Below are 25,722 nucleotides of genomic sequence, written 5' to 3'. Positions count from 1 at the left end.
TTTGGAGGAGATGATGGTTTGAGCTGAGATCTGGAGAGTGAGAAGCCAAAAGCTTTAAGAGCAGGGGCAGGAGTGTTGTTGGTAAAGACTTCAAGGCATGGTGGGGTGCAGTGGCTCACACCTGTAATTCCAGAACTTTGGGAGGCTGAGGTGGGCGGATCACCTGAGGTTGGGAGTTTGAGACCAGCTTGACCAACATGGAGAAACCCCGTCTCTACTAAAAATACAAAATTAGCCGGGTGTGGTGGCACATGCCTGTAATTCCAGCTACTCGGGAAGTTGAGGCTGGAAAATCGCTTGAACCTGGGAGGCGGAGGTTGTGGTGAGCAGAGATTGGGCCAAAAAAGATCTGAAGGCAGGACAGAGCCTGGCACGTTTGGGGAGGTAAGAGACCTGTGTAGCTAGAGCATGGAGAGTACAGGGGAACGGAGCATGAGAAGGTTTGAGAAGGCAAGAAGAAGGGCCTTGCCATGGGTTCTGTTTAGTCCGTTTAGGCTTCTTTAACAATACCATAGACTGGGTAGCTTGTAAATGACAGAAACTTATCACAGTTCTGCATCCTGGGAAGGACAATATTAGGGTGCTGGCGTATTTGATGTTTGGTGAGGGCCTGCTTTGTGGTTCATAGATGCTGGTTTTTTCTTTTTTTCTTTTTCTTTTTTTGACAGTCTCACTCTGTTTCCCAGGCTGGAGTGCAGTGGTGCTCTTAGCTCACTCCCACCTCCGCCTCCCAAGTTCGCTTTGGTGCTCTCAGCTCACTGCAACCTCTACCTCCCAAGCAAGCGATCCTCCTGAGTAGCTGGGGTTACAGGCATGCGCCACTGGCTAATTTTTGTATTTTTAGTGGAGACAGGGTTTCACCAAGTTGGCCAGGCTGGTCTCGAACGCCTGACCTCAGATGATCCGCCTGCCTCGGCCTCTCAATGTGCTGGGTTTACAGGCCTGAGCCACTGCACCCAGACCAGTTTGTTCCTTTTCGCTGTGTCTTCTTGCATGGTGCAAGGGGTAGGGGAGCTCTCTGGGGTCTCTTATAAAGCCACTAATCCCATTTGGGGATGAGGGGACTCTGCCCTCTGGGCCTAATCACCTCCCAGCAGTCTCACCTTCTAACAACATCACACTGGTGATCAGGTGTCAGCTTTTGAATTTTGGGACACAAACATAGCAGGAGGTCAGGCAGTTGGGGCAGTTTCAATACCTAGACTAGTTAGGAAAGGTCTCAGAGAAGGAGAGGTTTTGTAGTGGAAGGGTAGCTTGAAAATAGGGTGAGTTGTAAGGCCAGACACCCAAGATTTGGCTGAGATGGGAGGATCCCTTGAGCCCAGGAAGGTTGACGCTGCAGTGAGCTGTGATTGAGCCACTCCACTCTGGCCTAAGTGACAGAGACCCTGTCTCAAAAACAAACAAAATCTTTAGGAAACCTGTATATTTGAAGATCAAGGGCTAAAAATCCACTCAGTACCATTTAGCAGAGGATGTATGACATCCATTGCACATCTATTTCAAAAACAGCATGTTTCCAAAATTATACATCTCTTTACAAATAAACGTTATAGTATTAATAACTATAGAGGCACCATCAGAACTAGTTACGAAACATGCTGCTAACTTTCACAAGGCATCTCAGAGCCATCTCTTAAGTTGTGTATTTTGATCCTGGGGCTTTAAGAACATTTTCTTTGCTTTAATTAGTTGTAGGTTTCCATTTTCATTGTCTTCATAATTGGCTTGATCTCCCTTTTTGGCAGACTTTTTTCCTGTTGTCCCCACCAAGGTCTCATATTCTAGCCATTTCTTCTAGCCATTTCTTCTTCATCTGACACGTAAAATTCCACTGTTTCATCTTCAATTTCTGCTTTGTTCTTAGTATTCATCTGAAGCACTAATTTCTCAACCTCAGGAGTAAATCTGATGAATGAAATTCTTTCCATAGAAATGATCTTCACATAACAAGAGATGCTGCTCTTCTGTTATGAAATTCTTTACTTACTAAGCTCTGGCAAATCTGAGTACCAGTGCTCTTAACTAATTTTATTTTCTTCCTCTTCTAGTCATTTCTTAGTTTCTGAGTCCAGTCCTCTTTGCATGAACTTCATGTGCAGCAGGTTCTTGGAGAACTTGGTCTTGTGCTCAGGTGCCATGCTGGCTTCAGCTTGTGCTGTGTTCTGGCCACCTGCTGTTTCTTAGTTAAGAGACTAGAATGAGAAATTTACATGTAAGGATGTCAGTTGGTAGTATTATTGAAGGAAGAATATGTAGGGGGTGATGCTTGTTTATTGTCTGTGTACCCCACTGGAATTGTTGCTCCAAGAGGGCGTGAACTTTGTTATGTGAATTGTGGGGTGTGCCTACGTATAGGACAAAGCTTGGCACATGGTAGGTGCTTAGTAAAGGCTTGTTGAATGAATGAGTAGATCTACAAGTCTTGAGTATTTTGAGGAAAAAATCTTATTGTAATCTCCATTTTATTCCTTTTTTTTTTTTTTTTTTTTTTTTGAGACAGAATCTCACTCTGTCCCCAGGCTGGAGTGCAGTGGCACAATCACGGCTCATTGCAACCTCTGCCTCCTGGGTTCAAGCAATTCTCCTGCCTCACCCTCCCAAATAGCTGGGACTACAGGTGAGTGCCATCACACCTGGCAAATTTTTGTATTTTTGGTAGAGACTGGGTTTCACCATGTTGGCCAGATTGGTCTCGAACTCCTGACCTCAAGTGATCTGCCCGCCTCAGCTTCCCAAAGTGCTGGGATTATAGGCGTGAGCCACCACGGTTGGCTGAAACAGGGTCTTGTTCTGTTACCCAGGCTGGAGTGCAGTGGTGTGACTACAGCTCACTGTAGCCTTAACCTTCCTGGCTCAGGTGGTTTTTCACCTCAGCCTCCCGAGTAGTTGGGACTACAGGCACATGCCACCACTATTTTTTTTTTTTTTTAAATTTTTTGTGGAGATGGGGTTTTGTCATGTTGCCCAAGCTGGTCTTGACCTGCTGGGCTCAAGTGATCCTCCTGCCTTGGCCTCCCAAAGTGTTGGGATTACAGGTGTGAGCCGCCACACCCAGCCTTGGTAGAGGTTTTTTTGTTTGTTTGTTGTTGTTGTTGTTTTGAGATAGCGTCTCCCTGTGTTGCCCAGGCTGGAGTGCAGTGGCATAATCTTGGCTTACTTGCAACCTCCATCTCCTGAGCTCAGATGATCTTCAGCCTCCCAAGTAGCTGGGACCACAGGTGCATGCCACCATGCCCAGCTAATTTTTGTATTTTTGGTAGAGACGCAGTTTTGCCATATTGCCTAGGTTGTTCTCAAACTCCTGGCCTCAAGCAATCCACCTGCCTTGGCTTCTCAGAGTGCTGGGATTATAGGCTTAAGCCACTGTGCCCAGCCTCTGGGTAGGATTTTCTAAGCAATGTTGTATTCTTAATTGAACATGTAAAAAGTAAAGTAGAGATTCCTCTTCAAAGACTTCCCCCACATCTAATCAGAAATAAATAGTAACTTCTCTTAAAAGCAAAATTTATTCAAAGACCTGTGCTAACATTCTTAAATATCTGCTAGCTGTAATAAATAAATTAGTGTACTTTATGTTCTTAGCTCCCACAATTTAGCCTAAATATTTGCCCTGGCATGCTTATACTGGTCCAAGCAAGCATTAGGTCATAGCCTGTTTAAAGGTATTTTTACCTTTCTCAGCATTCCACAAGTTACTTCCTCCTTCCTTTGTTGTCCTCTGCCTTTGCCTCTTTTTTTTTTTTTTTTTTTTTTTTGAGACAGAGTCTTGCTCTGTCGCTCAGGCTGGAGTGCAGTGCCATGATCTTGGCTCACTACAAGCTCTGCCTCCTAGGTTCATGCCATTCTCCTGCCTCAGCCTCCCAAGTAGCTGGGGCTACAGGCGTCCGCCACCACGCCCAGCTGATTTTTTTGTATTTTTAGTAGAGGCAGGGTTTCACCATGTTAGCCAGGCTGGTCTTGATCTCCTGACCTCGTGATCCGCCTGCCTCGGCCTTCCAAAATGCTGGGATTACAGGCGTGAGCCACCACGCCTGGCCTTCTTTGCCTCTTTTTAAAAGTTGTAAGTTGCTAGCCTATCAGGACAAATACAAAATGTAAGGTCCCGTTCCAGCCAATAAAAACTGGACACAGCAGTAGGATAGACACGTTAGGTTATAAATGACCCTGTTTCCTTTGCTCGGTGTACTTTTGTGGCAAAACTGCTGGCAAGTGTATCCTTTCTGCAGAAGGTATAAATGGCCTTGCTGAGAAAATTAAATTTATGTTCAAGTGCTATTTCTTTACGGCACTGAGGAACATGCATTTCTTTTTTTTTTTCTTTCTTTTTTTGAGATGGAGTCTCGCTCTGTTGCCCAGGCTGGAGTGCAGTGGCGCGGTCTCAGCTCACTGCAAGCTCTGCCTCAAGGGTTCACGCCATTCTCCTGCCTCAGCCTCCCGAGTAGCTGGGACTACAGGCGCCTGCCACCACGCCCGGCTAATTTTTTTGTATTTTTAGTAGAGTCGGGGTTTCACCGTCTTAGCCAGGATGGTCTCGATCTCCTGACCTCGAGATCCATCTGCCTCGGCCTCCCAGAGTGCTGGGGTTACAGGTGTGAGCCACCGCACCCGGTCAGAACAAGCATTTCTAGCAAACATATAAGGCCAGCTGTATGCTTTTTGTTACATGTCTTCTGTGATATAGAAGCAAACAAGAAGTTCTGCAAACAAGACAGTTTGTTAGCACACTTGCATACGTGTGTGAATGCATGGAATACATTGCTGTGGTTTGAGTACTTTTGGTTGCCTAAAAATCACATGCATGGGTAGATGTTTAAAAAATTGTACGTTAGATATGCTACTATAACTTACAGCAGAAGGTTATATAAGCTGCATTTTCCAGAGTGGCTGGATTTGACAGGAGAGACAAGTAGTTTTGATTTTATTCTGTTTAATCCTACAACCAGACTAGTCCTTCTGTTGAACTGATAAGGAAGATTGTGAAATTGGGTCATTCTCTTGATTCCTGTAGTGCCTCTTCTTTCTTGTATCCTAAGTATGAAAATGGGTTACTTCAGGGGCACATGTATTTCACATGAAGACAACTGTACTTTTAGTGTGTTTTGGGTTAGAGTGAATGTGGTGTCAGAAAAAGAAAATTCAGTTCTGATACTAACAGTTTAATTCTGATACTCCCATCCCACAGCTTAAGGGCTCAGTCTTGGAAGACTGCCCTCACTTTAGGCAGCAGCTACAAATGCAGTGCCTAGGCTACCTACACCTCTGCCCAGTAGACTACAAATTTTGGGATTCCCATGGCCCTTCTTAGGTTCGATTATTAGCTAGAACAACTCACAGAACTCAGGAAAACGTTTTACTTACCTTTTTTTTGGGGGGGGATGGAGTCTAGCTCTGTCGCCCAGGCTGGAGTGCAGTGGCGTGATCTCAGCTCACTGCAAGCTCCGCCTCCCGGGTTCATGCCATTCTCCTGCCTCAGCCTCCCGAGTAGCTGGAACTACAGGCGCCTGCCACCACGCCCGGCTAATTTTTTGTATTTTTAGTAGAGACGGGGTTTCGCCATGTTAGCCAGGATGGTCTCGATCTCCTGACCTCATGATCTGCCTGCCTCGGCCTCCCAAAGTGCTGGGATTACAGGCGTGAACCGCTGTGCCCGGCCGTTTTACTTACCTTTATGCCTTTGTCATAAAGGGTACAACTCACGAACAGCCAAATGGAAGAGATACATAGGGCATGGTTGTGGGTGGGGAGGGCTTCAAGTGACCTGCTTTCCCCTCACCTTGAAATGTTCACAGACCTGGAAGCTCTCCAAATCTCCTGTTCTGGAGTTTTCATAGAGCTCAGTTTCTAGCCCTCCTCCCCTCTCTGGAGGTTGGTGCATGGGGCTGAAAGTTACATCCCTCTAGTCACTTTGTCTTTCTGGTGACCAGCCCCATCCTGAGGCTTCCTAGCATCCCTTCCACCGCCACCCTGTCACTTTATTAACATAAATTCAGGTGTGAATTTGTTATGAAAAACAAGAGACACTCAGCACTCAGGAAATTCCTAGGGTTTTTAGGAGCTCTCTGCTAGGAAGTGGGGACAGAAACCAAATATTGCCAAATATTTGGTGTATTACCAAAAATTTGACTTGCCTTTTATTCACAGTTACTATTAATACTTGACATAGTTTTAAAAGAGGTGTAATCTTATTGAGAATATAAATTTTTTGTAAAACTTACTAGCAAATATTTAATCTCAAATCTTAAGGTTGCTGTCTGTTTGTGCCTAGAATGAATCATGGGGCACGGGAAAATAGGGCATTTGTAGCTGGGAGTATCCCCTTCCTCCATACAGATCGTTTGCTCAGGGATTGTCTGGTGGAGTTTAGATGGCAGCCAGCCAATCATAATGATACCATAGAGAGGGTTCCATAACCTTTTAAAATCTGTAGCCCGTGGACTTAAAATTTCAGGTGCTATAGCTCTGAGATTCTTAAAGGATGTTTGAATTCCCATAGTGTTAAGAACCTAGAAGAGGCCAGGTGCAGTGGCTCGCGCCTGTAATCCCAGCACTTTGGGAGGCTGAGGTGGGTGGATCACCTGAGGTCAGGATTTCGAGACCAGCCTGGCCAACGTGGCGAAACCCCGTCTCTACTAAAAAAATACAAAAATTAGCCAGACATGGTGGTGCGTGCCTGTAATCCCAGCTACTTGGGAGGCTGAGGTGGGAGAATCGCTTGAACCCTGGAGGCGGAGGTTGCAGTGAGCCGAGATCACGCCATTGCACTCCAGCCTGGGTGACAGAGCAAGACTCTGTCTCAAAAAAAAAAAAAGAAAAATAAAAAACCTGGAAGATATGGGTATTGGAGGGGTAGATGCCAGGAAGGAAAGAAGGAAGATATACCTTATTTCACAATTTTATTTCCTTATGATTGTATGATTGGCAGAATCATTTTAAAAAAAATATTTGAGACAGTGTCTTGCTCTGTCATCCAGCCTGGAGGGCAGTGGCACAATCATAGCCAACTGCAGCCTTGGACTCAAGCAATCCTCCCACCTCAGCCTCCCTGGTAACTGGGACTACAGGTGTGTGCCACTTCACCCAGCTAATTTTTTTTTGTAGAGATGGGGTCTCACTCTGTTTCCCAGGCTGGTCCCAAACTCATGGGTTCAAGCAATCTCCCCACCTTGTCCCCGCAAAGTGCTGGGATTACAGGTGTGAGCCACCATGCCTGACCCTGCAGAATCATTTTTTATGCTGTAAATTGCCCAACCCCAATTCTAAGTTGTGGTACAAATGAACTTCACTGTTAAAAAGAGGTATGATTCAGTTATTGGTGCAAAATAACTTAGCTTTTCTTTTTCTTCTTTTTTGAGACGGAGTCTCGCTGTGTTGCCCAGGCTGGAGTGCAGTGGCGCCATCTTGGCTTACTGCAGAGCGCCTCTGCCTCCCACGTTCAAGCGATTCTCCTGCCTCAGGCTCCTGAGTAGCTGGGACTACAGGTGCGTGCCACCATGCCCAGCTAATTTTTTGTATTTTTAGTAGAGATGGGGTTTCACCGTGTTAGCCAGAATGGTCTCCATCTCCTGACCCTGTGATCTGCCTGCCTCAGCCTCCCAGAGTGCTGGGATTACAGGCATGAGGCACTGTGCCCGGCGCAGAATAACTTTTCTGGTTAGCAGAATGGTAATTGTTTCTATGTGGCCTCTTTGCTGCCGTAGTGATTTGACATTATTTAATAGGAAATTAACATAGGGTATATGAACATGTCTGGCTTATATATATTGCAAAACCCAAAGTCTCTCCCCTGATTGCTCCCTTTACCCACCCCGATCTGTGGAGTATCTGGTAACATTAAGAAAAAAAATTAAGAAAAAAAGAAATAGAGGTCAGGTCTTAACTATGTTGCCCAGGCTGGTCTTGAACTCCTGAGCTCAAGTGATCTTCCCACTTTGGCCTCCCAAAGTGCAAGGATTACAGGTGAGCCACTGTGCTCTTTAATACATGTGTTAAAGGGCAAAACTACAACAAATTTAAATCTCACTTGGCTTTATTGTGATTTTAGAGTTGGGCAGTGTGCTTCATTCCACAAAACAGAGTTAAGTGTTCGAAGGAGCTGAGCAGAAGAGGTTGGCTTAATAGAAGAGCTGAGGAAAGGGGAAGCAAAGAACAAAGGGCCTATTAGTTGTTTCAGAGCTACCTTTCTTGCAAGGCAGGGACAGGGAGAAGACAGAACAATAGAAAAATAACTGATTAGTTAATATCAGGTTACTTCAGGCTGCTTTTTTTGGTGTAAGGGTTAAAGCAGAGGGAACTTCATTATCATTCCAATTGAAGATTGAAAGTGGCCTGTTTGGTAAACTGGCTGTCATCTCTCCTGTTTCTCAGAAGGTCAGATAACAACTAAGTTTAAGTTTAGTGATGTGAAACTTTAGCATGAGTAACTCCGTTTTGATTTTTAGTCTGGTCACTTGGGGCCTAGTGCAGGAGATTAGTCCACAACGGTAGCCTCCTATAGTTTTTATTTAACATATGAAACAATTATTAATACATGCCAAATGCTTTGCAGAATAGTCTTAATTAGAACTTGACTCTGAAATGACCATCTTTGTAATGTAACTCTACATTTGACTACATTTGTACTGAGAACAATTAGTATAATCTTCCCTTGATATTGCAGGGGATTGATACCAGAACTCTCCAAGGATACAACAATCCTGGAATGCTCAAGTTTCTTATATAAAATTACATAGTACAGTTATCCATCTGTATCTGTGGGTTCTGCCTCTGTGTACATGGAGGGCTGACTGTACTGTAATTATCTTGGAGATAAAAAGTGTTACGAGTTTCTAAGAAGCTTGGAATTGCTGTTTTAAAATTCCTTATATTGACTTTAAAGTTACCATTACTTGTTGAAGACTAATAATTAAAGCAGTGGCCTTTGTATTTGCAGTCTAGTTCACATACATGCATACATACAGGTGTGTGTGCACGTGTAACTGAAGAACAGCTTTCACAAAATAATATTTAGCACACTGTGGAATTGTTACAAACTGGTTGGTTGTGAGTCCCCTGTTAAGCCTGGGTTCTGGAGTCAGAGTGGCTCTACCACACTCTAGCTATTCAACCTCTGTGTAGCTTGGTTTCCCCTTCTCTAAAAATGAAAACAGTACTACCTTTCTCATAAGGTAAACTAAGATAATACATGTAAAGAACTTGGCATACAGTACATGCTTAGTACATGTTAATTTTCTCTGATACAGCCTCTTCTCTTTCATTATAAAAATAAATTCGCTGATTATCACACCACTTTGGACCTTTTAAAAATAACACTTAAGAAGTTGAAACAGCCAGGGATCAGAAACTTAGAAATGGACCTTATTTGTTATTGTAACTTATAGCAAGTCATTGTTTCTCTTATTGGGTTCTTTTAGCCATAATAATTGTGCTAGTTCTTTTCTTGCTCTGAGTGCCTGAACCTGTTGCTAAGTGAGGAAGAAAAATCCATATGTAAGTATAAATAAACAAATGTCTTTAATCTTTTTGCAGGTCAACATCAGATTTGAAATATTTAAAGTGGATACAAAACTATTTCAGCAATGCAGACAATTAAGTGTGTTGTTGTGGGCGATGGTGCTGTTGGTAAAACATGTCTCCTGATATCCTACACAACAAACAAATTTCCATCAGAATATGTACCGACTGTAAGTATAAAGGCTTCCTTCTGTTAGTAAAATGTTGTAAAATTTGATATCCTTTTGAAAACGCTTTCTCTATGTGTACTGAATTTTTTTCTGTTGTCTGCCTTTGTTTCCTGTTTTTAAAGATCTTGACTTCTCATGGGTAAATTGTATACACTTTAAACAGCTGAAAAATCAGTGGAAAGTCAGAAGGGGTGACACAGGGTTTGCAAGAAGTGCTGGGAGGCAAAACTCCAGTAGACAAGATTCTAACGAGTGGTGGTCTCAATTTGGTGAAGTATGTCCTACATCTTGGAATGAGGTGACTTTTTTTTTTTTTTGATATTTTGGCCAATTATTGATCAGTACTTGGAGGTCTCCTGGGATACCATTTGAGGTCCCGTAACTTGAGAGAAAGTAGTATGTGTCTCCACTTTTCTTGTGGAGCTGTTCGCTTAGCAGTAATGGAGCTCCAAACTGGTTCTTAGGGGCAGAGAAGAGAAGACCTGTTATGTTTCAAGAACACCAACAGAATCCTTTGGGGGTCACCCCCACAACTGTTCTTTTCTTTTTTTCTTTTTTTTTTTTTTTCGAGACGGAGTCTCTATCGTCCATTCTATCTGGAGTGCAGTAGCGCGATCTCGGCTTGCTGCACCCTCCGCCTCCCGGGTTCAAGCAGTTCTCCTGCCTCAGCCTCCTGAGTAGCTGGGATTACAGGTGCCCGCCACCACGCCTTTCTAATTTTTGTATTTTTAGTAGAAACGGGGTTTCACCATGTTGGCCAGGCTGGTCTTGAACTCCTAACCTCAAATGATCCACCTGCCTCAGCCTCTCAAAGTGCTGGGATTACAGGCGTGAGCCACCATGCCTGGCCCCATAACTGTTTTTTAAATCAACTCTTTGGAATGGTAGAAGGAAGATGGGAATAACAAAAATATTGAAGTGAGAGAGAGAGACAAGAGTTAGAGTAACACTCATTTGTGAAAGGTAGTGAGACCCTGTCTCAAAAATAAGGAAAGTTTTTTTTTTTGAAGGGGGGAGAATTTGAAGGTGTTATTAAACACTAAAATCACATTGATATTTTGAATTGGCTCATTTGGAGACAAGATAAATGGAAGACGTTTTGAGGTTCAGTGGACTTACAGGGGACATTTAGAGGTACATGAATTTTGTTTCAGAGTGAGGACAGCTATCAGAATTTTTCTGTTTCAGTCTCCATTGAAGTTATTTACTTGTAAACATAATTTCTGAGTCTTTTATGACTTCGATCTTCTGGTGTTATATTTTAAGTGGGCTTGTGGGTGTTTTATATGTATGTTTGTGTGTACATCTCTGGAAAAGTGATAGAGTGGAAGGAACAGTAGTAGTAGAATAAAATTTTAAATGAGCTGATTTAGGTAAATGAATAGACCATGAGGCACAAATAGTGTTCTCATGGTACCTGTTGAAGTTAATATGGAAATGGATTTGGTGTAGAATGCATTTAAGTTCCCATCTATGAGTTGGGGCTTGCCATTTCTAGAGTAATAGAAATTCAGAGCTGGATGGGACAATATACATTGTCTTACCTGTCTCTTAATGGATGAGGGTACTCAGGCCCAATTTAGGGATGAGACTTAGAAGTCTAAGTTTAATTACTTAGCGTAATTACACTAGCATAAGTAGACTTTGGAATGGAAGCCAGCTTTTCTGATTCTTAGTCTAGTTTTGGATATGAACAATCTAGTAAAGGAGGGTTGTTTTTGAGTCTCTTAAGTGTGATTTAAGAAAATAATCTGTTTGGTTTGAGAGCTTAACCACATTCATTCAATTTCTTTGTTCCTGTTTTTAAGAACCGACTTTCCTTTAACTGTCATCTCCCTCATGCCCTTGCTTCTCTTCTTTACATTTAAATAAGCTCTTGAACAATCTGTTAAAACATAAGTCAGAAAATCAGAGTAGGTACCTAAAAGTTAAGTAGGGCTGGTCTTAAAATGTGGCATTCTTCTCCTAGTTGGAAAGCTTTGCTTTTCTTTTTATAGATATCATTTAATTTTTAAATTTTTATTGTAAATTGACAGATTATAGTTGTATATGAAAGCATTGCTTTTCAATTGTAAATTAATTCTAAAGACTCCAGAATTTGTGTTGGGTCTTTTCCCATTTAGCATTGTTAAACCTCCCATTTTCACAAATAACTTCGTACAACCAGTATTAGCATATGCTGTACTGAATTTGATAAGGGTTTTATGGTCTATTTACATATGAAGCATCTTGTTAAAGAAGATGTCTTAGATCATGCAGTTTGTGCCCGATAACATGAATTTTACTCATAAAGTTCCCACCTGGCCGGGTGCAGTGGCTCACACCTGTAATTCCAGGACTTTGGGAGGCCGAGGCAGGTGGATCATGAGGTCAGGAGTTTGAGACCAGCCTGGCCAACATAGTGAAACTCTGTCTCTACTAAAAATACAAAAATTAGCTGGGTGTGGTGGCATGCACCTGTAGTCCCAGCTACTCAGGAGGCTGAGGTGGGAGAATCGCTTGATCCCAGGAGGCAGAGGTTGCAGTGAGCCGAGACCATGCCATTGCACTCCAGCCTGGATGACGCAGTGAGACTCTGTCTCAAAAAAAACTTCCCAGCAAATAATCTGCCAGCTTTTTCTTGGACACTTTGAGTACTTTGAGGGAACCGTTATTTCTCTCAAATGGGCTTGTTTATAACAAGGCTCATCTTTTCTAGGACTCTGAAAGGAAGAAAGGTCATGGATCTAGGATATTTTATTTCTAGATGAAAAGGAAGTGGTCTATGAAGAAATAATTTCTTAGGAATCAGATTGAATGTTGAGGTAGACCACTGTCTGAAAAGTTTCAAACTTGAACAGGTTCATTTTGTGTAGCTAGAGGACTCTGCTCCTGTGACACCTCTAAACCTTCTCTGGCTCTTTATCCAGGCTGCTGGGGTAGAGCAGAAATCCCAGAACACATCCTTTGTCTTTTTCCAGGAATCATTTAGCTCATGCAAGGACTTGGTTGGCAAGATTGGTTATATAAGGATGATGGATGGACTAAGGGACGATTAAGTCTTAGCAAGGAAACACTGCCTTAGCTTTAGAGTTGTCCTGTCCCATTTTAACTCTCTCCTTGCACACTAACAGTGTTGTATTTTTTTGTTTTTAGGTTTTTGACAACTATGCAGTCACAGTTATGATTGGTGGAGAACCATATACTCTTGGACTTTTTGATACTGCAGGTGAAAACTTAATGTATTTTATACTGTTTCGATCTTTAACAGTTGCTAGTTGTCTGTCTCTTGTGGACATTTTGAGAAACTAGCACATGAGCAAAGTACTTGCCTTTCGTTATTAGTTAGCAGGATTGAATATAATGATCGTTGATGCTTGACCAAGGAGCAGTCCCAGACCTGGGTTGGCAAATAGGAGTTTGGAGTACCCTGGGTGAACAGTGTAGTAGATGAAGTAGAGTGAGACTGGAGTGCATCATACAAGCTCCAAGGTGAACAGTGTAGTAGATGAAGTAGAGTGAGACTAGAGTGCATCATACAAGCTCCAAATTGAACTAAAATCCTGATGCGTGCACCTTGCAGAGAATTGGGGACTGCATTAGTGGTTGGGGAGGGACTAAGGGAATGAATTCATAGGAATCATGCCCACTGATTCTCTCCCTTTACCCCTACCTGCTCCTTTTTAAAGCCTAGAGTTTCCTAAATATGCCTAAGGTTATAAGGTCGTAAGCCATTTACAGTATTTATTATTATTACTCTCTTGGTATTTGAAGGCGTATTCAATTTATGTGTCTAATAACATGTTTAGTTTCTTATGATAGCTTATTTTAAACTGTATCTGAAAATATTTTGAGAGTGAACTGTTATCTGCTCACAGTATTGACATTTGTCAGCTATCCAAATTGTAAGAACAAATTACTTTCTTCCTTAAATGTACCTAATTCCTCAGTGCTATTTCTTGTTTTCAAGAGTGGCTGCACATCTTAATTTCTGACTTTTCTCTATGTGCCGTCTTATTATCAGCTCAGTTAGCCAGAGGAAAATCTCAGAAAGATATCCTTTAGAGTATCTTTAGAATGTAGGAATTCTAAACTTTGTGCTTTGAGTTACTGTTACTGTTTGCAAGTTAACATGTTGCTCCCATGGAATGTGGTGTTATACTGTGTACCACGAGGAACTGTTTGGATTTAATTGAGAACGTGAAATGGAGAGACAATAAAGATTAGAGAAATTTTTAATACATTAAAATCATAAAAGTAATGGTATATTAAATTTGGAATATAGAGAAAACAATGACCCATAATCTCATGATAAATGAGGGGTTTTCTTCTGTGTTCATTTGTGTCCAAAGGCACAGACAAATTTTTTTTTTTTTTTTTTTTTTTGTTGAGACGGAGTTTTGCTGTTGTTGCCCAGGCTGGAGTGCAATGGTGCAATCTCGGCTCACCGCAACCTCCGCCTCCCAGGTTCAAGCGATTCTTCTGCCTCAGCCTCCTGAGTAGCTGGGATTACAGGCATGCGCCACCATACCCGGCTAATTTTTTTGTATTTTAGTAGAGATAGGGTTTCTCCATGTTGGTCAGGCTGGTCTCGAACTTCTGACCTCAGGTGATCCGCCCGCCTCGGCCTCCCAAAGTGCTGGGATTACAGGTGTGAACCACCGCGCCTGGCGAGAAAAGATAATTTATGGCTACTTGTGGTTGAAAATTAGTATTTTCACATTTCAAAGTTTATTATTTATAAGCCTTTACATTTTCTGGCGAGTACTTTTGAAAGCTTTTTTGATGCGTAGTGCAATAAAAATCATTTTAAGGCCAGGTGCGGTGGCTCACGCCTGTAATCGCAGCACTTTGGGAGGCTGAGACACAGGCAGTTCACCTGAGGTCAGGAGTTTGAGACCAGCCTGGCCAATATGGTGAAACCCCATCTCTACTAGAAATACAAAAATTAGCCGAGTGTAGTGGTGTATGCCTGTTAAGTCCCAGCTACTCGGGAGGCTGAGACAGGAAAATTGCTTGAACCCAGGGGGCGGAGGTTGCAGTGAGCCGAGATTCTGCCACTGCCCTCCAGCCTGGGTGACAGAGTGAGACTCCGTCTTTAAAAAAAAAAAAAAAATCGTTTTAAGTGTTCAGTGTGATGCATTTTGCTGACCCTCCACCATAATAAAATGTGTAACATTTTTATCACCCCTCAAATTTTCTGTGGTGAGTCCTTTTACCACTGAATGGTGTTGGCACCCTTATCAAAAATTATTTGACCATATATGTGAGTGTTTATTTCTGGGTTCCCTTTGCAGTCAGCCCTGTCCCTTGACCTGTTTCCAGGCAACCACTGATCTGCTTTCTTTGTTTCTACTGTTTTGCTTTTCTAGGGTTTCATATAAATGGAACCATACAGTATGCAGTCTTTTGTGTGACTATTTTTACATAGCATAATGTTTGTGAGAGTTGTTCATGTTGTGTGTATTGGTAGTTGTTTCTTTTGATTGCCGAGTGATATTCTGTTCTATGAATATATCACAATTTTGTTTATCCATTAACAAGTTGATGGATGTTTGGGTTCCAGTTTTAATACTGGTGCTATGAATTGCTTCCACGTTTTAGCTATTTTGAATAATGTTGCTATCAACATGTGTATACAAATACCTTGTTGACACCCTGCTTTCAGTTCTTTTGGGGTATATACCCAGAAGTGGAATTGTTGGATCATGTTTTTAATTTTTTTGAGGAACCTCCGTATTGTTTTGCACAGTGGCTGTCCCATTTTATATTCCTACCAACAGTATGTGGGGTTTGATATAGTCACATTCTTCTGTTCGACACTTATTTCCTGTTTTTTTTTTTTTTTTAATTGTAGCCATCCTAATTAGTGTGAGGTGGTATCTAATTGTGGTTTTGATTTGCATTTCCTTAATGATTAGTGATGTTGAGCATCTTATGGCCATTTATATATCTTTGGAGAAAGGTCTGTTTAATCAAGTTCTTTGCCCATTTTTGAATTGGGATTTTTTTTTGAGGGTAAGTTTTAGGAGTTCTTTGTAGATTCCGTGTATTAATCTCTTATCACATACACGATTTGCATATATTTTTTCCTGTTTTGTGGGTTGTGTTTTTATTCTGTTGATACTATCTTCTGATGTATAAAATTTTCACAATTTCATGAAGTTTGTCTATTTTCAGGTGGTTTGGTGTGATATCCAAACAAATTATTGCCAAGTCCACCTGAATCTTTTGCCCTATGTTTTCTGGGAGTTTTAAAGTTTTAGGTCTAACATTTAGACCTTTTATCCATTTTGAGTTAATTTTAGTATATAGTATTAGGTAAGGTTTCATCTTTGTCTTTTGCGTGTGAATATGTCATTTTCTCAGCACCATTTATTGAAGAGTCCTTTTACCACTGAATGGTCTTGGCACCCTTATCAAAAATTATTTGAGCTAGGCTAGGCACGGTGGCTCACACCTGTAATCTTAGCACTTTGGGAGGCTGAGGTGGGCAGATCACCTGAGGTCAGAAGTTTAAGACCGGCCTGGCCAACATGGTGAAACCCTGTCTCTACTAAAAATACAAAAATTAGCCTGGCGCGGTGGTGTGTGCCTATAGTCCCAGCTACTCAGAAGGTGGAGGCAGGAGAGTTTCTTGAACTGGGGAGGTGGAGGTTGCAGTGAGCCGAGATTGTGCCACTGCACTCCAGCCTGGGTGATAGAGTGAGACTCTGTCTAAAAAAAAAAAAAAAAAGAAAAGAAAAATTATTTGCCCACATATGTAAGGGTTTATTTCTGGGTTCTCTAGTCTATTCCATTGTCTTATATATCTCCCTATGCCAATACCACACTGTTTTGATTATTGTAGCCTTCTAGTTTTGAAATCAGGAAATGGGAGTGCTTCAGCTTTATTCTTTTTCAAGATTATTTTGTCTATTGTCCCTTGTTTCAAGATTACTATCCCTTGTTGGGATTTTGATAGGGATTGCATTGAATCTGTAGGTTGCTTTGGATAATGTTGACATGTCAACAATATTAAGTCTTCCAGTTCATGAATGTGGGATGTGTTTCCATTTATTTATGTCTTCTTTAATTTCTTTCAGCAGTTTTGAATTTTTTGGTGTCCAAGCCTTTTGCCTCTGATTAAGTTAATTCTAAGTATTTTTATTATTTTGAGTATCTATAAATTCTTGCTAAATTTGTTTTCTAGGCTTTATCAGTTTCAGATACCGGTCTTATATACACGCATTAACTAAATATGTGAACCTGTGTTTGTAGTCATGATGGGCAGTGGATTTTGTCATCTGGGTTTCAGTGAGGTTTTTCTTTCCTTAGATGATTTCACTGTTATTGTTTCTTTACCATATCTGAGATGGAGTCTCACTCTGTCACCCAGACTGGAGTACAGTGATGCCATCTCGGCTCACTGCAACCTCCGCCTTCTGGGTTCACGTGATTCTTCTGCCTCAGCCTTCCAAGTAGCTGGGATTACAGATGTGCACCACCATACGCGGCTAATTTTTATATTTTTAGTAGAGATGAGGCTTCATCATGTTGGCCAGGCTGGTCTCGAACTCCTGACCTCAGGTGATCCGCCTGTCTCGGCCTCCCAAAGTGCTGGGATTACAAGGATTGATTTTTAACCATTTCTGTAGCAAGAGTTATTACATTTATTATTGGGTTTCTAATGGACACAAAGATTGAACACCACAAACTAGTAATAAAAGCAAATAACATAATAGTAAATTCATTGCTGTTCTGAGTGCTTGAAGTTTGTAGAATTAGCTGATTGAGAATATTGCCCGCATATTATATTACAAAGCCATACATTTTATTAGATAAGTAAGTTGCTTTTTAAGTAATGACCAGCATGCTTTTAACACTTTGAGGACACCAAGATTCAGTTGCTGAATTCTCTCCAATATTTTTCTTTTTTCTAGGGCAAGAGGATTATGACAGATTACGACCGCTGAGTTATCCACAAACAGATGTATTTCTAGTCTGTTTTTCAGTGGTCTCTCCATCTTCATTTGAAAATGTGAAAGAAAAGGTAAGCTGATCAGATACTCTTGCCCTAAGAAGATCATCTCAGAATTTCTACTGACCTGTTATAAATAGCATTAGAGGCTTGTTGATTAACAAAGGTGTATTTTAAAATACCTTTTTTTAGTGGGTGCCTGAGATAACTCACCACTGTCCAAAGACTCCTTTCTTGCTTGTTGGGACTCAAATTGATCTCAGAGATGACCCCTCTACTATTGAGAAACTTGCCAAGAACAAACAGAAGCCTATCACTCCAGAGACTGCTGAAAAGCTGGCCCGTGACCTGAAGGCTGTCAAGTATGTGGAGTGTTCTGCACTTACACAGGTAAGGATGGCATGAAACCCCATGTGTATTTATGGTCGAGTCATTTATTAGAGCGTTAGGATACAGGAGTTATTTCTAACAGTGATCAGCAGTGCTCAAAGATGCCCAGCAAGAATATGAACAGCTTCATATTGTATGTTCTTTTGTTAGAGGCCTCTGTGTTTTTTGGAGAATATTATTAGTTCCTAAACCCCTTGTGTTGGTAAGCTCTCGTACTGAATGATTCGCAGTGGTCAGGGTTGTGTTAAAACAAAAACCTTACGGTAAAGGTTCAGATAAGCACAAACTTGCAAGAGAGGATGTGAATGATTTTTTTTTTCTAAACACTTAAATTTTCATCTAAATATGTCTGATCTTTTCTTGCCAATTCTGACAATTGATACTATACTGTTTCTTGGGCAATTAAACCAGGATAGGGAATTAGTCATAATAATTGAGACTTTAATGTCAAAGAAGGCAGCCATGGCTATTTCTGCCACAGTTCTCAAGCATGCTTTATATAGTGCCTCTATTCCTATATTTTTGGAAGTATTCCTTCCTCATGCATTCCGGCCGTTTTTGAGTGATTTAATTGGAACTCCTTTTGTAGTTTGATGGGAAACTCAGATTTTGAAGATAGGGAGCAATGTTAGGGTATTTGGAATGGGACTTGTAACTGATGTGTGTGGTTTAAACTTTTTCACCTTCATGATATCGCTGATTCCGTCCTTTGAGTGCTGTTCTGGGGGCAAAGGAAAAAGTTACCGAAATAATTAGCACAAAAGTCTTATGTTCTACTGGTACTGGTGCTTTGAAGTTTGAACAGTGAGCAGACATGCCTAATAGGGCAAGATTGAAGGGTGGAGGTTTCTAATAATTATATTAAACTCATTATATTTATGCTTATGTTTTCAGGTAATTCAGGTAATTCATTTTTATTGTGTTTCTAAAAAACACTGTTGGATTCTTAACTACGCATATACTAGGGTAAATGGCATATATGATTACTTATTACATATGCGCTAGGTATTTAGTTTATAGGGCCTAGTGCATAATTTAATAATCAGTTTAGTACTTGGTTGGATATTTACAGATTAAACTTTTATGCTTAACTGGGATATCCCTCAAAATAACTTCGAGGCCTAGTATCAGATGATTTAAACACAATCTTCTAATCCTCGTTTTTTTGGGCAGTTTAGTGCTATTATAGAAGCAGTTATTTAAAAGTTTAGAAGATTTTACACCTTCTCATGCACAGCACTGTTTTGAGAGTTTTAAAAAATGCCTGGTGCTTCTCTCTGTGTTTTAGTAACATTCCCAGAAAAGTGTGCCTGTGTGTGTATATTGGAGACAAGGGAAAGTCATGTGTGAAACACTTCATGTCCATGTTAGACACTAATTCTGTGTGCTTCTGATGCATACCTCTGTTCTCTATAGGGTTGCTTTGAGGGAAGACACATAGGCCCTGTGGATTCACTTTTAGGTTACTAGTGATGCTTTAGATAATTGGATGCTTTTAATGTAAGATTTTTATAGTATCAACAGGTGTATATAGTAAATCCGTTTGTAGAGAGTATGAAGTTTAAAAGGTCTTAGCAGGTACATTTTTCTTACCACAGTTTGAAGTATGGAGAAGTCAAAAGAGGGGAAGTTAGAAAATGGGGTCTGTGGTTGTGTTTGGGAGCTAGAACTTTGAGGCTTACAGATTCTGTTTGTTGATTCCTCTAAAACTAAAGTCTTAATATAAACAGATGGTGGTCAAGCAAAGATTAGTTTTGTTTCATAGAGCATTTGTTGATCTTCGTCCACGGTAAGCAAGAAAGGAATTCCTTCTTGTTAAGGGATACACTCCAGTTTCTAATAGTCCTCCTCCTCTTTTTTTCCTTATAAAGTATATTTCCCTTTCTGTACTCCTTCCTTCCTTTTATATTTTACTGCCAGAGTTGGTTCCTAGATGTGTAGAAAGAATTGCAGTGGAATTTTAACTTTTATGTGGCATTTCTACTTTGTAAATGATGTAGAAAGAGGAAGGCTTTTTAACTTTTGCTGCTTTTAAAGAATTTACTGCTGTTTCTGATTTATTTTGTGTCTAATGTGACATGTGGTGGGTACCAGTCCTGTGGGATGTCATGGATGGGGGCAGGGTGGAGGTGGGAACACTTGGGGTGGTCTGGGGTTGGCACTTACAATTGGAGCTGTGTTCTGGGACTTTTAGGACATATTTACTTGGGATCAAACTGATCAAACTAAAGAACATGTGAAACAACCTTGGGTGGTAAACTTGTGGCTTCAGATTTAGGTGATTTTAGGTGAGTCTGTAGACCTGGGTCCTAAGTACCAGCAATGCTGAGTCACACTGTCATGTTGGAGTTTCTGGCTGAGGTGTAAGTGTATTTCTGTATCTTAATTCCCGTAAGATCTGAGAATATTCTTCGTTTTCACTCCATGCTTTATGCTCTGATACCCATGCAGACATCTTAAAGCACTGGACTGCTTGCTAAAACTCATTCTAGGACCCCATTCTTTGTTTTCTTATGACTTGGGTGGTGGTTACTTGCTCTAATAACATTGCTGAATAACTGAAGTGTATGCTGTTTCTAGAGTCTGTTCTTTAAACTCCTTCTAGTTGGTACTGTTGCACAATTAACACTTTTTAAATGTCTGAACCTTTCCGTTCTGGGAAACCAGTTTACTCTGAAATCTTGATTAATCACATTCAGATATGTCATTGAACCTAGAAACACATAGCATGCCTGTTAGTCTGCTATTTGTGTCCTTCAGTTATTCAGGGGCTGAATTCACATAAGCCTGAAATTGTAATAGATTTATTTCCAAAATGTGTTGGAAGTCAACATATTGCATTTTAATAAAAATTGCTTTCCTGCTCAGTTAACCTTGCGTGAGGTGAAGTTTTTGGTCAGTTATCTACTCTCCCGGTTATAATGGGCTTAAGATCTAGCAGTCTAGCATTTTTCTTAAGGCACATTGCTTCTGTGAATTCAGCTCATTTAATCCGGACTGCTGTTGTACCTGCTAGTCTTTCTAATCCTCTAACCTGGCTGCTATTCTCTCTCCTCCCCTCTGTCTTGTAGAGAGGTCTGAAGAATGTGTTTGATGAGGCTATCCTAGCTGCCCTCGAGCCTCCGGAAACTCAACCCAAAAGGAAGTGCTGTATATTCTAAACTGTTTTCTCCTTCCCTTCTTTGCTGCTGCTTCCTGTCCCACTACTGTAGAAAGATCGTTTAAAAACAAAGGAATAAAACCATCCTGTTTGAAAGCCTCTGCGTCTTTTTACTCACCACCTTAGAGCAACCTCTGTATTAGTTTTTGATCAAGAATGCAATATCATAAATTTTTTGTGATCAGTAGTCAAGTTGGACTTGTTTTAACGTTCTGCTGCTTGAGTTGCCTGATGCTCAGAGCTTTTTGGTTTGGATTACTATTCCAAAAGGGAACTTGGTCTGGCATTAAGAATGTCCTCTTGGAGAAAATAACAAGAGTTTTAACACTTCTAGATCTTAGTTCTAGATGGAGAAAGTAACACAAACATCATTTTACTCTTATGATCAATTGTTAATTGTAATTGCATGACAAACCTTATGGAAAAGGGGTGACCTTCTAGTAGAGTGTAATGGGGAAGGGAGGATTCTTTTCTGGTTTTCCTTTGTGCGGTGAAACTTTGTGTTGCTGTTGCTTTGGCTGTCTGTGCTGTAGTGGAGTATTTGTCAGTCTGGGGTGGGGAAGATATTGATGTATCTGCTACTGCTTTATGAGTTCATTTGTTACATTATCTTTTAAGAATAGCATCCATTTAAACAGTTGACTTACAGTTTGTTAATGCTGAGATGTAAAGCTGCCACCTTTATATTTTCCTGCTTCTGATTTTATTGTGAGGGAAATATACAATTGTGGTTACCTTCTAATTTTGAAATTAAAAATATACAACCGTTTGTATAAATGCCTGATGAAGCTTTATTCCTGTTGCACTGACTGGCTCTAATTTTACGTATGTATCAGGTACCCACATTTTTGCTCCCTTGAATCTCCTTGACTCTGTCTAACTGGTGGGATAAAGGGAGTTCAAAGTGACTATCTTTGCAGCTACCATAATCACCCTCTCTCCCTCTTTGCCTGTGCCTTCCATAGAATAAGGATGCCACTGACCTGTGCCCGTCCTCTCAGTCCTCTGTTTCATATCCAGCTGTTTCATTTCAATGCAGAGCTGCTTCCCTTGTTTTTATGTAAAATGTTTCAGCAGCACATTACAAAACTCATACTGAATAAGCAAATGACACATGTGCTTGTTTGCTTCTTGTGACATACATTGGTCTGCGCAAAGCTTTCTCAAAGGACCACTGTCTCACTCATGAATATCTGCTCCTCTGCTCCTGAATTGCTGAATCCTTCCAGTGCCCTGGACAAATCTTGGTGAAGTGAGATTACTGTGTTGAGATTCAGGGTTGTTTTTAATGTTTCTTTCTTTGCCAACTCTTGGGGGTTTGAATGTTTTAAATTTGAACTCCAACTTTATTATACTGAAAATCAGACCGCCCATTTTTTCTTTCTACCCCTTTTCAGAAAGGCCTAAAGAATGTATTTGACGAAGCAATATTGGCTGCCCTGGAGCCTCCAGAACCGAAGAAGAGCCGCAGGTGTGTGCTGCTATGAACATCTCTCCAGAGCCCTTTCTGCACAGCTGGTGTCGGCATCATACTAAAAGCAATGTTTAAATCAAACTAAAGATTAAAAATTAAAATTCGTTTTTGCAATAATGACAAATGCCCTGCACCTACCCACATGCACTCGTGTGAGACAAGGCCCATAGGTATGGTCCCCCCCTTCCCCCCCCAGTACTAGTTAATTTTGAGTAATTGTATTGTCAGAAAAGTGATTAGTACTAGTTTTTTTTTGTTGTTTCAAAAAAAAATTTTTGTGCGTGTGTTTTTTTTTTTTTTGTTTAAAAGCAAGGCATGCTTGTGGATGACTCTGTAACAGACTAATTGGAATTGTTGAAGCTGCTCCCTGGTTCCACTCTGGAGAGTAATCTGGGACATCTTAGTGTTTTGTTTTGTTTTTTTCCCTCTTTTTTTTGGGGGGAGTGTGTGTGGGGTTTGTTTTTTAGTCTTGTTTTTTTAATTCATTAACCAGTGGTTAGCCCTTAAGGGGAGGAGGACGGATTGATTCCACATTCCACTTCCTAGATCTAGTTTAGAAAACATGTTCCCCATCTGGTGCTCTTAGGAAGGAGTATAGTAAATGCCTCATTTAATAACATACTCCTTTTTGAAAGTTGCCTTTTCTCTCCACCCTTGAGTAGATCCAGTATTTGATGAAACTCATGAAAGTGGGTGGAGCCCGTCTTGCCCCTCCTCTTTTCTAGGACGCACTATATGTGACTGTGACTTTCAAGGACATTTGTTTGCCATTTGCTGATTTTTTTGGGAAGTTAATTTCTAACTTCTTTCACTGATAAATGAAGAGAAGTATTGCACCTTTGAAATGCACCAAATGAATTGAGTTTGTAATTAAAAAAATTTTTTTCCCTTTCAGTCATTGTCTTATATGCTTAGCATAGATTTGCAGCTCAGTAGTATATGGTGTTCCTAGAATGCAGCTGAAGACCTGGTATGTAGAAGAAATACGAGGGGTGGTGCTAGAAGACAGACATCTGTGGAATGATTCACATCCTCTCAAGTTAGGAGGATGGAGGCCTGCTTCATTAAGAAGCTGGGGGTAGGGTGGGGGTGGGGAGAACACTTAACAACATGGGGACCAGTCAGGAGAATCCCCTTATTTCTGTTTTGCATATGAGGAACCCTAGAGCAGCCAGGTGAGGCTCTCTAGTTTAATAAAAATCATGGAAAGAGTCTTAATGCAGACTCTTCTTAAGTGTTAATAGGGATTTTACCAGCTTATTTTGGTTGCAGTTTCCAATTTTTAAAAATGTTGAGGTAATCTTTCCCACCTTCCCAAACCTAATTCTTGTAGATTCATTAGTGTTGAACCAGTGCTTTCTCATGTCTCAATTCTTTGTATATGCATTCTTTTCAGATGTATTAAACAAACAAAAACCCTTCACAAGCCAGCCTGAGGGTTGTTATTTTCCCTCCGTCTCTTACTTTTCAGATATTGAGGAGTGGGAATTTGACTCTTGATAACATCAATTTCTAACAAACTTTGGGATAAAATTTTAAAGCTTTATTATTTTTATTTTCTGGCATTTTAGTTTGAGATAATATTTAGCCCTCTATATGTTCAGGTTTGTGCTTTCTCTAAGTTTGACCCTTCCCTTAAATACCAAGTAGGTCCATAATAATTCTTAGTGAAGCAGTGTTCAGGAAGCTCACTGCTCATGGTGGAAGGAAATGTCAGTGTACCTTTAATCCATAGATCATTGGAAAGCAGCTCATTTTTCCCCAAGTTTTCTGCATCAGTGGTTCTCCAACTGGCGTGCAGCTTGAACAATGTGATTTTTAAGTTTTCCAGGCATTTCTAAAATGTAGCCAAGTTTGGGAATCACCACACCTAGTTGGTTATCTCAAACTACTACTATCAGAATACAGGTTCTGTGCTGCGAATCTGAATATGGGATACATTTTCTTTAGGTAGCAAGAAAGGTTTATTTACCTTTAGGGCATTATACTGATCTTTATGAGAATCTTAGAAACTAAGAACCCTTAAAATCAGTTAAGGTTGGTACACTGTGGCCTCATTTTGATATTTCTGTGCATGGAGTCATGTTTGGCATGATTTGCATACTGTGCTAGAATTAAGCTGGGTTGGTTGAGAAGGGGTTAGGAAGAGGCAGATGTAAGCTTTAACAGTTCTAACCAAGAAATGCATCTTATTTATTCCTTGTTGACTATACTAGGGAGAGATACCTGGATCATGTGATACCCTGGAAAGCAGGGACATACGTATCCTTAGTGTAGTCAGGGGCGTATAGGTCCTTGACTATTGCTATATCTTTGTCCTAAAGCATTGCTTGACATGATATGGCTCTAGAAGTAGTCATTGGATGGGTATATTATTTTATAAATGAGTAAGTGAAATAAAGCAGGTCATACAGTTGTGTCAACAAATTATCCGTGTATCAGAAGAACAAGGATGACGGGGATTGATTGAAGCTAATGTTTTCTTAAATATTTTCAGATTGATTTCTGCATGTCAGAAGAACTTGGGTAGCAAGTGGATGCAGCTTAGGTTTTCCATTTAAATATTGTTTTCTATTTGACTTAACAAACTTGCTTATAGTCGTGGCTTAGAAGGTGAGTGATATTCTCCAGGGAGTATGATTTAGAGGCTGGAAAGGGTTATTGAAAATAGTCCTTACAGGCTTAGTTTGTGTCAGAATTTATAGTATTTAATACGATGTTAATATATTATTGCTATTTATAAGTGTTTTACTGAAATTCTTAGAAATAGATTTTATAGTTAAAGCGATGTTCTTCAAGCTGGACTCTATGCCACAAGGGGAGTGTATTCTAAGGGGGAAGAAAAGGATTGTGGTTTAAAAGAACAATTGTAATATTTCCTTCATTCTGAGGTGTATTTTTCTCACATTTTCATATTGTAATTAGGATACCTGTTAACATTGGTGTACATTTAATGTAGTAGTACTTTTTCTCCTTTTGCCCTGCAAGTTGTCACTAAATTTGTGCTATCATAATTGTTACCTTCATAGAATGCTTAAATAGTGGTACTTCTTTTACTTGTTAGGTTTGGACTATT

The 25,722-nt window shown here is 40.5% G+C and overlaps 1 protein-coding gene and 1 pseudogene across 10 annotated transcripts in view; one reads left to right on the top strand and one right to left on the bottom strand.

The window, feature by feature from the left end:
* Positions 1-24,072, top strand: part of CDC42 (cell division cycle 42) — a 39,285-nt gene extending 15,213 nt beyond the window's left edge. For 3 of the 10 annotated variants that reach the window (XM_019012320.4, XM_055387299.2, XM_055387304.2), the window contains exons 2-6: positions 9,529-9,683; positions 12,819-12,891; positions 17,585-17,694; positions 17,815-18,012; positions 22,570-24,072. In XM_019012320.4, the coding sequence (XP_018867865.1) occupies positions 9,579-9,683; positions 12,819-12,891; positions 17,585-17,694; positions 17,815-18,012; positions 22,570-22,659 (576 nt within the window). In that variant the 5' untranslated portion in view covers positions 9,529-9,578 and the 3' untranslated portion in view covers positions 22,660-24,072. Of the gene's footprint in view, positions 1-2,506; positions 2,621-6,979; positions 7,065-7,355; positions 7,482-9,528; positions 9,684-12,818; positions 12,892-17,584; positions 17,695-17,814; positions 18,013-21,083 lie in introns of those variants that run through there. The other 7 variants (XM_019012326.4, XM_055387306.2, XM_055387307.2 and 4 more) reach the window with 5 other exon arrangements.
* LOC101138991 (M-phase phosphoprotein 6-like) lies at positions 1,624-2,141 on the bottom strand (annotated as a pseudogene).
* Positions 24,073-25,722: the final 1,650 nt, after the last annotated feature.

This window comes from Gorilla gorilla, chromosome 1, assembly GCF_029281585.2.
Source record: "Gorilla gorilla gorilla isolate KB3781 chromosome 1, NHGRI_mGorGor1-v2.1_pri, whole genome shotgun sequence".
NCBI lineage: Eukaryota > Metazoa > Chordata > Mammalia > Primates > Hominidae > Gorilla > Gorilla gorilla.
Note: the sequence above shows the minus strand (reverse complement) of the source record. Positions and strands in the feature narration are given on the sequence as shown.